Source organism: Pygocentrus nattereri, chromosome 15 (genome assembly GCF_015220715.1).
Source record: "Pygocentrus nattereri isolate fPygNat1 chromosome 15, fPygNat1.pri, whole genome shotgun sequence".
NCBI lineage: Eukaryota > Metazoa > Chordata > Actinopteri > Characiformes > Serrasalmidae > Pygocentrus > Pygocentrus nattereri.
The window spans coordinates 19,200,981-19,213,531 of NC_051225.1; the positions used below are offsets into that span (position 1 = coordinate 19,200,981).

The following is a 12,551-nucleotide window of genomic DNA, read 5'->3' on the forward strand; positions in this document are numbered from 1 at the left end:
AAAGTAGACATCTTTTACTCTCTATGCGCTTGAGTGAAGTCCATAGTCAGAGTGGCCTCTTAGTTTGCATTGTTTAAATGGTTTGACAAAATTTCTCATTACCCAAAACATAGAGACATGCTGGGTGTCTGAAAATTGCTTCCTTTCCTTTGCACTGGAGCTATAGGATAATACAAATGGACAAATGAACAAACTCTACTACTCTTTTTAGATTTGCCCCTTTTTACATAACAGTGTGTCAGGCAGTGTCTATTTTTAATTCGGCTTTTTATGAGACATGACCGTACCATAGTGTTGAGAAGCTTTTGGTCTACGTTCATTTACGGGAAAGATGAGGTACATTTAGGAAGTATGTACAATGATATCATAGTCATATCTGGATTAGCAGACGGTTGTCAGAAATATTGGCCTTATTTTACTCTGGTATAGCAGGACTATTTTACCAAATTATGTGCATCTAAAAGGACATGTTACATTTACATCTGTAATGGTAGTCAAGATGGATTTTGTCTGAATTTATAATAAAAAAATTGGAAATCGGCATCGGCTCACAAATCCCAAATTGGGGCGTTCAAACTATTTTACTGTTGTCAACATGATATAGAAAAGTGCAATGTATGTGAGTGCTTCTCTTCACTCAAAGTGTTCAGTAATCAGTCTGCTCTGAGTTTTCTTTTTCATTCTGCTTCATGTTTGCTATGATTTATTCTTCCGATATTTATTTAATGTCTTAAACATATGGCACCATGGATGCTCTGCAGTTCAAGATTTATATCATTTACTGACGTTATTAATGTCTGTGTAAGGACGTTAAGAGATTTTTTTTCTAAACACAATAGGCATGTTAGAAAATAATTGCTGAAAACTTGTGAAAAGACTGAACTACGTAGTACTGAATTGTAATTTAGACTGTTTTTCTTCATTTTTCTTATCATGGATTTTTTGGGCAGGCCAGAAATCATGGCCCGATGATGCACTGGAGCCATGAACACTATACGCTATAACAATATAAAATACCAGAGCGCCTCAACATCAGTGGTTCTCCAGCTCGATCATAAACTTTTTGTTCTGTATTATTTATTGATAGCCTGACTTTACTTGGCTAGGTTATTGTAGTGAGTCATATGTGCTGCCAACTGTCATACATGGGAGAAAAAAACTGAGAGGAACGAGGTCGAAGTCCTCTGGTTGCAAATTAGATTCTGACTCTGGTGGCTCAAACGTGTGTGGCTGTACAGTTCAATAAAGCTGCTAGAAAGAGAGATTCTGTGTGTTTCAAGAGAGGCTTTGCTGCCTAACCTAGTGAGCTAACAGGTGTGCTAACATTAGGAAGCTGATGTCAGCCCTCTGTTCGCCAGCTTCTTTTTCAGTTTTTCCCATTCTTCCTTAAATGGTGCAACGGTTACATTCGGCTGAAAATGAAGCTGAAGTCAGCCTTCTATTGGAATTTTCCTGTCCTGCCTTAAATGGTATGGCATTACAGCTGTTTTTCTATGGCATGACGTCTGCTGTAGATTGTGAGAATTGACTGGTAGCAAAAGAATGACATGTTTTATCTTCTCCTTTGCCATTATGGCACTTTTGCATACATATCAAGTGTATCTTTTTTTTCCATCTGTGATTGCATTGTAGGTGTTCAGCAATAGTTTAGTAAGTGCTGCTAACTGACACACAGATCCATTTTTACACTTGTGCTATAAAGGTATCTCACACCACTCATTCTCACATTGTCTCTGTACCTGTTAAATACACACATACACATAGTCAATCTCAGCCAGCATCGTCACGTCTCATTACTCCTGTCCCCAAAGCATGAGTGACAGCTTTTACAGACGGCTGATGATACAATGAATATCACCCTCTTTACACAAACGGCAGTCAATTTTTAATGAGGCTGAAGAGGAGAATTTCCAAACCCGCCTCTGAATTGCCCTGCCGCTCTTTGGGTCGGGCCTTCCCAAATCTTATTCCTCCTCCAGCAGCGGCCTGACCTGCAAGCTAAGCACATCGGCGAAAATAGGCATATAAGCCGGCGCCTATAAATTTCCCCAAAGCCTTATTGGAGGTGGAATGAGATCATTAAGGTCAGCGCTGAAGCTCTCGTGGACCTAAAGCACACAGTGATGGACTGTTGGGGCTTTTTGACTGACTGCCGCAATAACCTGCCTTTGTGCCCTATGTTCCACGCTTCTGACAGCTCGCGCTAAAATAATAGGTCGTTTGTTTTCCATGCCGCGCTAGCATCTAATCAAAGACCTTCCTCCAGCTCCTACAGAGCAAATATTCAGAACTTCATTAAAAGTTCTTTGATTTGAATTCTCTCCTCGGTAATGCTTCCTTCTTTAGCATGAAGATTGCACATATATTTGGTATGCTGGAGAGAAACTTGTGTTTTAGAAAATAGCAATGTGGCTCACTGATGTTATTTAAGGAACCAGTTTACCTTTTTTCCCCGTCTCACTCTTTGCCAGCGAGTAAAATGCATGACTGACATTCAGATAACAGCTTAACCACAGAAAGGAATGTGGGTCCAATAATGTGCTAAAATTGCACGGAGGACAGGACGCGTTAAGGATGTCTATATTGATGTGGATGTGTGTGAATTTTAATGGGGATTTTGCAACTAAAACTTGCATTCAGTGTGACAGGCTGTAAACGCATCGAGGCTAGGAGGGAGCAAAGCTTGCAGTAGAAGAGAAACTACTAAACAAACAGTAAAATGAACACAGGAACTCTTTGACAGCACCACCTGGCAAAATGTTGTAAGGCTGAGAAACATCATTACCGCTTGATACACTGGGTTTCTGAAAGCCCCATGGAGCCCAGATATGTGATTGCTTTGTAATTAGGTTAATATTGGTCTTGTGGGCACACAAGATGTATGTAGGCCATGTGAATAATTGGTGGCTTTCCAATGTTTGCTTGTACTTTGCCAGTTTTTCTCCTCTTTCAACATAAATTGGGTAATCCTAATCACGGCTAAAGCTTGTTTAAGCTTTATTCTCCAGTCACAAGGCTGATGTTGCTTGCCCCTCCCACATAGCGTAGCTAGGTCCAAATTTGCATACTGATTTACTAAATGGTATCTCAAAAACACCCTACCACCATGAGAAGTCCATTCAGTATGGTATAGTCATATATCCATCCATCCATCCATCCATTTTCTAAGCCGCTTCACCGCCAGGGTCGCGGGGGGATGCTGGAGCCTATCCCAGCAGTCTTCGGGCGGAAGGCAGGACACACCCTGGACAGGTCGCCAGTCCATCACAGGGCCAGTTACACCATAGCACCAATAAATCATAATATAATAGGTAAAGCATTTTGCTGAGCAATTAAACTGTACACATCACATGGCTTCATGGGAGTGCCAACATCTATGCAGCACACTTTGCAGTTGTGGGAAAACATTTTTAAAAGCTGTGTTTCTGTCTTTTACTGTCAAAACAGCATTTTGATCCTTAAAATAATGTCATACATAAATGAATAAGGGGGTGACACAGCATGTTATGTTGTGCAGCCTGTAATGTGCATCACCTCCGATTCATTGTGAACCTGCGTTTTGAGCACAAACAGCTGAGGGCGGTGTGACCCCTTTCCTTCCCTATTCATGGGGAGTGGGAGTGGATAGTAAACTCATATGACAGCAAGCATCAACGTCTTGCAAAACAGCATACAAATTTTAGTTGTAGCTCTTCAGTACAGTATTTATTTTATGCACACTTTTTCTCAAAAAGGTTTTTCATAATGTCCTTAAAATTCTGGAATGTATGTGGTGAATGAAACAAAAAAATGTTACATATTATGCTTTCTCCTTAAGTTCAGTTAACTTGTTTCTGTAGTAACCAACACGCAATACGTTTGTGCTGTTTGCTCTGCAAAAAGAGTGCTTGCCTCTTTTAAATGGTTGCAGCACATGACGCCACAGCTCAGCGAGCAAAGGGTCTGTCTGTAGCCATGGTGATGGCAGCTTTCTCCTTCTGCTGGAGTGGGACAAGGGCATCCCAAAGTTTGCCCATGCACTAAACTCTGTCCCTTAAATAGAAGTGACCTCCACAGCTGCAAGTGCAACTTCATATGGAGTGATGGTCCATAGAGAAGTGAGCATTGGCAGGGACTGGTTTGGAAAAGATTGTGTTGAATGTTTTCAGTGTTTTTTTTTTTGTTTCTTTTTTTTTTGGGACAATGGGCGACAGTGGCAAAATGTCTACATTTTATTAATGTCACTGCATTTGATGCCCTGTAAAAATAAATGCCAGCTTTCTCTGTAGTGAAGAGCAGTGAGAGTGAAGAGAGTAAAAATCTCTTTAGGACTGAGAAACACTGTTTTAGCCTAACCGTCACAGCAGTGAATGAAAATCTCCTTCAGACTAGGAGCACTCAGATTTCTTTGTCCCTTTTTTGCCTTAGTGCACGTACTAAGTGATGTGCTCAGGCTGCAGGTGGTGGTGTACTGATTAAGTTTTATCATAAAATTTGGTCACTGTGAGTGTGCTGTGCACATGTGAAACACAACTGATGCCACTACATGTAAGAAACATGCCAACCATTCAAAGTGCCACTTGACAGAATTGAAAAAGTGTTAGAGGGCCAAAAGGTTTGTTTCTTTGTCTCTTGAGACACAGATATGTGTTGGCTATGTTGGCAAAAATTACTCCTCTGTCCAAAAAGAGACTAAAAAGACATTTGCATGATTACCAGAAAATAAAATACCACAGTAAAGAAAATCAACACTGGATAAAGTGACTTTAATGTTAGAAATGTACTACACAGATGTCAATGTATTTGTACAGCTGGGATGCTAAAAACATAAGAGTTACTGTTTCTAAAGTTTCACATTTATGAGATGTGTACATGAAAAATATTATTACAATTCCAATATCAATGCCTCCCTGATTGGAGTGCTGGGGCATGTTCAGACAGTTTTCACTGTCACTTTGCTGAATATTTAATGTAACACTCAGAGTTGGCACCATAAAAAGAGGTAAATGTCTTATTCTGTATTTCCTCAGACTTTAAGCTACTATTGTCAGAGATGTTGGTGTAATCATCATGTGAAGAATGTAGTGAATGGCTAGGAAGATGCTCTTGAAAGTACTTGGCTCCTCTACAGAGGCTTGTTGAGAACGCTGCCTGTGTTATACTTTAGGTGAAAAACGCAAGTTCAGCAATAAAAAGATCAATGTGCTCAAATCTAAAAAGAGTGTTTTAAGGTTCTACGTTTTCTTTTGTCTCTTGCTGTACATAAAGACTTCCTATAGATAGTTTTTTTTTTCATTAAAAGGTTAAACCCTGGTGCTTTCACTCAGACAATACAGCTCCTCATCCCTCATCACCTCTCGCTCCCTCATTTACTTTCTCTGTCTCTCTCCACCTCAAACTCCCCTCTGTGTCATCTGTGACACACTCCTTCTCATTACCAAGACAGCATTTACAGGCAAAAATATCTGCCTTTTTATTTGGCAAGCCGTAGCCTAAACATTTAGCTTGGCTGCCAGACATGACCCAAAAAAAAAAAGGCTTGTGGTGGGCCCTGGGTGCAGTTTTTTCTCACTGCTCTATTGTAAAAAACCTCCCAAGCAGTTTTATTGTCTCATTAACAATACAGTACACAATCAATGCAGTGGATTTTTCATTTCATGCCTCTTGTTTATTTGTTTGCCTAATTATTCGAGAGCACTGACTAGTTTGCATTTGTTTGGAGGCATATCATTTGTCCGTTCCTGTCAATAAATATGGTTTGTTTTGAAATCTGGAGTGAGAAGGGCAGATATGTGGACTGAGCCAGAAAAACATTGAATGGTCATAGATAAATAAATCAATGGCAGATAAATCAATTGATAATTAGAAGACTTTAGACTTTAGCGTTATTTACATGAAAACGTGCATGAAAATAAATGCTATTTTCTCATAACAGTAGCCCTGTTCACTTCCTACTCTCGTCAAAGACAGCAAAGAGCGTTGACAAAGACAGCGTAACTGATGCTGGGATTTTCCCAGCCTGATAAGGCTCCAGTTTTTGGCTACGTCGTAATTTACCAATGGTGACATATTTCGGCCCAAACTTATCAGAAAACCTTTCAGAAAGATCAGTGGGCTCTATTATGTTGGGGGCAGATAGTAGGTCATTCTAGATTTGCGGCTATTCAGCCATCCCTGTTCAGACATAGCTGCTACTGTATGCTGCTTCCGGAAATGCCGAGTCTTCTGTGTTAGGGACTGAATGATCTGCTATTTGTGAAGCTGTGAGAAGCGTGATTTCCGGGCTGTGTGTGGTTTTATAGTAATATTCAAGACAAGCGACTCATTGTTGGCAAACTTAAACCTCTATTATGTTGCCATGGGACTTGTGGCATTTTATTCATTTACCGTGCTAAATGAAGGCCACGTCTAAATGCAGCCGTCACTGCATCCGCTGAGGCATGCCAGCCTGCAGTTATTAATGCACCCATATTCCTCATTAAAATTTGTTGTCTGTGGAGGATCCAAAAATAGCTTTCATATGTATGCTGTATTGGAAAGTGCCCTCATATTACTTTGTTGTGTTAGAACATTGTACAATTAAAAAATTAAATATGTCATGCCAGTGAGTTTTGGACGTTTTATTTAGCTACTTTTGATGTTTGTCCATATTATGATCCTAATTCATTAAAGCCTCTGTAGACGTAAGTTTGGTTTTTGTCCTTGCTAATAACAAGAATAAGCTGACTGAATGTTATTCCTCTGCATTACCTGTATTCGCCCCACACAGTTCAGTAAAATGCCTTGCGTGTTAATCCTTTAATTTGTGTCACATTTGTACCCGTATCATTATCATCTCTGCTCTGAAAGTGGCTCTTTTGAAGCTGCATTGATGCCAGAAAGAGATGCGAAAATTTCCCTAAACTAACTCTGTCTCACTGGTTGGCTATGATAGATGCTGTGTCATGTCAGTGAGCTCTGATTCTGGAACATTCTGCTTGATAGCAAGCATGCAGGATTGTAACGGTCAATAAAGTTGCTCTCCCCATCTGCCTCTAGCTTCGATGCTAATGAATTCTTTTTTATTTCCTGCAGGATATAGACCCGAGGCTGCACCCAGGCGTGATTTATCTGAGGACGTCCCGCCACAAATGGCCACTGCTCCCCCGCTCCGCCCCGTGGCCAGGATGGAGAGCTGTGCTGTCGATAGGATGCAACCTGATGAATAGCACGTCTCACAGGGTGAAGATGTTGCCTGGCCGTGTGTAGCAAATCGATGAGGGAATACTTGCCATGCGAAGAGCTGCTGAGTGTTTTGACACCCCTGTGTTCTGAAGGCCCAGCCACTTGGCTTCAATCACAGCCATCCCGCAAGTGGATATTATAAACTAGCACTGCTGCTGCTGGGTGTTGGCGGGGGTGGGGGGGTTTAGCGCACCAATAGGTGGTGCGGCGGAAAAGGAATCATGCTCCTGCAGCGGCCTAGCAGGTTCCGCGGTGGCTGGAGAGCCGTGCAGCCGCGACCCGGCCTCAGCGCCGTTCTTGACCTGCCATCCCTGCTTTGGCTGCTGGGCCTGGCTCTGCAGGCCTTACCGGCTGCCTCGCAGAAGCTGGACGAGACGGACCCAGTGGTCACCACGACCTACGGCAAGCTAAGGGGCTTCAAAAAAGAACTCAACAATGAGATCCTAGGACCTGTCATCCAGTTTCTGGGCGTGCCCTACGCAGCACCCCCTATTGGGGAGAGGCGCTTCCAGCCCCCCGAGCCACCTGTTTCTTGGCCGGACATCCGGAACGCCACTCAATTTGCCCCGGTCTGCCCACAGACTATTTTAGAGGGCAGATTGCCGGATGTCATGCTTCCAGTATGGTTCACCAACAGCTTGGAGGTGGTGTCATCCTATGTACAGGACCAGAGTGAGGACTGTCTTTTCTTAAACATCTACGTGCCCACTGAGGATGGTGAGTTTTGTGGACCGGCGGATCGGCCCTGTCTCATCACCACTCTGTATCGGTATCTCCTCTGTGCTGAGTGTAGCGAGTGGACCTAGAAAAGCATGACCTCTGCATGTCAGCGTGCATGCCACTGCTTTTATGTGTGTGTCTGAGTGGGAGGCAGCTGGAGCGCATATGTGTGTGCAAGCGTGGTTAAGAGTGTGTCTGTGTGTGTGTGTGTGTGTGTGTGGCTGTACATGTCTCCTAACCTCCCTTGCCATCCCTTGCACAAGCACATATTTATGTGCCATAGCACGTCCATTTTAGGCGAAGCTGGTTCCTACTTGACTACCTCCTTTGCAGTTTTTTTCTGCCAGCAGTTCATAATGTGTCCATTGTGTGTGCTGGCACAATGAAATAGGATCTTAGAGGGAGAAGTTCATTTATAGTAATAATGATGATGATAATGAAAATGAAGATGATGATGCTAATGACGATGAATTTGAAGACAGTGAGAGCAGCTCTTCATGTTAACCTCTTTCCCTCCTCGTCTCAGTCACTGAGTGCTGTTGCATGCTCCTGCTGTGTGTAACGGGGCTCCATGTTATTTTTTAGTCTTCTATTCATTTTGCAGTCAAAAGAATATCCAAGGAATGTGCCAGGAAACCCGGCAAGAAAATATGTAGAAAAGGAGGTATGTATGCACTGACATGAAAACAAAAAAAAGAAAGGCAGCGATCTCCCCCTCATTAGCACCAACCTACATAGAAAAGCTTTGTGTTTAAAAAAAGCATGCTATTACTAATGTTATTAACACTTTACTGAAGGGCAGCATTAGTTAGACTACAAGACACCTACATAAGCCTAAATATCCTTTTGTATAGGCTTTTTCCGTCATTTGTCATAAAGCTGCTTTTGTCCACCTGACATTTGTAATTAGCCTATATAAATGACTGTATAACATTATACAGAATCTGTTCAAACTGCAGTCCTACAGTTTACAAAATTGTTAAAAATAATTACGTATTCAGACCTTGTACATTACTTAATATTGTAACAAGTTAAAAATAGACAAAACCATATTTATACAGTTTATACAACCATATTTATACTTATTATATTATATTGTTTTTTTATTATATTTTTTAACATATCTTTTTTTTATTTCTTTTAAAAAGAAGTTAAAAGATTTAGATTTAACATTTAGTTTTTTAAATAAAAAAACTTGTAAAATGCTGTCCCACATTTTCAAGACAAAAAATGAGTTATAGTCATAGGCAAACCCTTATTTTAGCTACACTCCTGCAGAGTGAGACCAGAGTTAGTCTGCATCTCTCATGGCGATGTGGTGAGCAGTAATATCATGTTGTTTTGAGGTAAGTGTGTCCCAAAGTCTGAAAATTAGTGTGTAACTTGAAAGAATTGTCACTACCGAAACACACATTTTCTGCACATACACTACTCACAAAATGTTGGATATTTGACTTTGGGTGAAATTTATGGAAAACGTAAAAAGTTCACGCTCCAGTGATATTATATCATGAAAGTAGGGCATTTAAGTAGAAGCATGCAATGGTGATTTCCTCATCTCAAACAATTTATTAAAACAAAAGCCAACAGCAGTGGTGGGTATACCCCAACAAAAAATGCCAGTGTCTCAATAACTTGTCATGTGCCCTTGAGCATCAATTACAGCTTGACAACGGCGTCTTGTGCTGTTCACAAGTCAGCTCATTGTCTGCTGAGGCATGGCATCCCACTCTTCTTGAAGGGCGGCCCTCAGGTCTTTGAGGTTCTGGGGTATGGCGACTTGGGGTTCTATACAGCAACTCAGCTGATCCCATAGGTTTTCTATGGGATTCAGGTCTGGAGAAAGTGCAAGCCACTCCATTTGAAGTACCCCAGTCTCCAGCAGCCATTCCCTAATGATGCAACCTTGATGAGCTGGAACATTGTCGTCCATGAAGATGAAATTAAGCCTGTGTTGTTCATGCGGAGGCACAATGACTGGATTAATGATGTTATTCAAGTAGTATGGACTTGTCACTGTACCATTCACAAAGTGTAGAGCAGTTCTGTATTGATTAGACACACCAGCCCACACTGTAACACCACCACCACGCCATTAAGCTCCTTATTAGAGAACAGCAAATTGTGCAAAAAGTACTGAAACATTGAACAGTTGGATGTGTGCACTTAAAAGTTTAGAGAAGGTCACATTAAGTTCACCTGTAAAGGTTAGAGTGCATTTTAGGTTCATCCTGAAATTTCATCCGAAAGCCAAATATCCCTAACTTTTTGTGAGTAGTGTATGTAATTTTTTTTTTTGTTTTTATGAAAATATTTAGGTGTGTACAGCTGTTAAAAGTTGGGTTTGCTAGCCATGTACTGGGTAGTGTATTTTCTCAGAATTAGCTGAAACTGTCACTCCAGAAATGACTGAGACATTAGGTCAAGTTTTGGTAGTGTTATGATTGTTTTGGTAGTGAAAAAGCAATGTTCAATAATTTATTTATTTTAATAAGACCATAATTAAGGTACAGGGTCATTCATATCAAGGGGTTTTTAATCTAAAGTCCAAGTCAGTCATAAATCTAAAATGTGTTTTGAGCCAATTTGGCAGAATAAGGTTTATGTCGTGTCATGAAAGGCTTATGAAGGTGTCATGTAGCCTTATGACCACTACCCTTCAGTGAAGCGTTTACCTTGTTATTAATCTTATGTGCCCTCTCCCAAAGTGCAGGCCTCGGCTCTCTGATTTGCTGCCTGGTCGCAAGTCAGAGAAAAAAGGGGCCCACAGTTGATTATGTCTGTGAGGAGTTAACTGGGGAGACCATGCCGACTGTTAAATTAGAAGAGCGCACGTTGAACTTGCAGAATCTAATCTCAATTAAAAGAGATGCTATCTGGAGTCCATTGGCTTACACTAGCAGAATCGATCAGGCCTTCATCAAGATAATGTCCTGCCCTGACATACTTCCCATTTCACCCTGTTCCTTCTCATGCCACGACCTGCTCTAAAGGTCTGGCGACTGTGCTCTTTATATAGCATGTAAAGTTCATATAATGTAGCCATTTGTGATTCCAGTGGGAAAAGAGCATTGAAGTGTTCTCTGTTTGACCTCATCCTGCCCTTACATATCAAAGAGGGGAAGAAAAAATGAACAAAACAGAATCATGGCTAGGACTGTGATGGCAGATGGAGCAGAGATGGCTTTGGTCCAGCTTCCTGTTCGGTCTGTTTTCTCTTAACCTCACACCACCGCCAAACCCCTCCAACCATTGAGGTTAGCACTTCACTCCTCCTTCTCTTTTGACCTTTTCTTCCTCTGACTCATCTAATTTACACTAATCAAATATTCCTCCCCTCAACAGTAAACACAGGCATTATCATACAGACCTCTCAGAATCTGTTCACTACAGCTACTAAACACCTTTTTTGTCACCGACTCCTGTTCAATGTTTACGGTGTCATAGAAGAATGAAAATTCACTTGTGCTCCACAAAAGACTTAACATTTAATTTTTTTAAGAATGAGAGTAACTTTCACCTAATAGTCAAAAAGATGGTTTGGTGTGAAAAAAACAGTGCAGGCCAATGGGGAGACTGATAGCATCATCTTGATTGTGTATAGAATGTTTATACTACAAAGTGAAAAATGTGTGGATATGTTTTATCTACTAATGTGCTGAAATTGTTCCTAACTAAAGCTCTACAATGTTCCAGTGCTTATGCTACCTGTCTATCTGCCTTATTTCAACTGTAGGAAAAGTATTTATGGAACACTACAACACTGTTATACATGTGTATTAAACAGCTACTCATCCTTTTGCCTTGTATAGTGCTTCGTCCATGTCAGATGAGCCTGATTTTAGGTCTGAAATTTTGCTTTGACAGTGCTTGTGTGCGTGACCACGCTTGTGATGTGTTTATTTTGATGATAGGTTTAGACCATGGTTGACAATCAGATTGATTATAATCACTCTGATAGATACTGAGAAATATCATGAAGTATTTCCTCATCTAATGTTTGTGTATATGAGATTAGCAGTAATTTGAGGTCAATTAAAAAATAATTTGAGATGTTAAATCTTGCGCTTAGGCAACAGATGAAGCTCACTTAGCACTCAGGAGATCAGTCAAGTATTACTGAGACTTCTTTGTTCTACTCAATAAGGTTGATGTTTTGGTCTTCTGAGTTGTGTGAAGTATTTTCGCTAAAATTTGGAAGCTATTGTGTTAATCAAAATATAATGATAAGTAATGCTTACCCCTTTCTGTCCATTTTTGCCATTTAAAGCCCTATTCGATCTGGATTAGTTTTACCAGAGGATGTACTTTAATGTCATTTGTAAGGGATTTGATTGGTTGATTCGTATGAGAAAGAATTTCTGTGTATTTACTCGGAATTATCTCTGATAGCCCGGACCAAAGTGTGGTGGCCTCGTGTTCACTTTAGAGCTACAATTAGATTAAATGGATCCAAATCAAACAACAACTTCAAACAACAACTGTGGTATTAACAGTTAATACCACATAGAATTACATTAGGCTCATTCAACTAATAAATGTCACCCAGTAGGACAGAAATCATTCTGCCTTCTGAGAGGTATTTCAGATATTCTCCTTCTAATTAGCACATCACCAACATAGTTTTA

At 40.7% G+C, this 12,551-nt stretch overlaps 1 protein-coding gene across 5 annotated transcripts in view; it reads left to right on the forward strand.

Annotated features, from left to right (window-relative positions):
* The window catches only part of nlgn1 (neuroligin 1), a 307,133-nt gene that overhangs the window by 76,490 nt on the left and 218,092 nt on the right, over positions 1 to 12,551 (forward strand). For 3 of the 5 annotated variants that reach the window (XR_005131524.1, XM_017717826.2, XM_017717825.2), the window contains exons 2-3: positions 7,054 to 7,920; positions 8,528 to 8,587. Coding sequence is in view for 4 of the 5 variants with exons in the window: in XM_017717826.2 (XP_017573315.1) it covers positions 7,425 to 7,920; positions 8,528 to 8,587 (556 nt within the window). In the remaining variant the exon portion in view is untranslated. The remainder of the gene's footprint in view (positions 1 to 7,053; positions 7,921 to 8,527; positions 8,588 to 12,551) is intronic. The other 2 variants (XM_017717827.2, XM_017717829.2) reach the window with 1 other exon arrangement.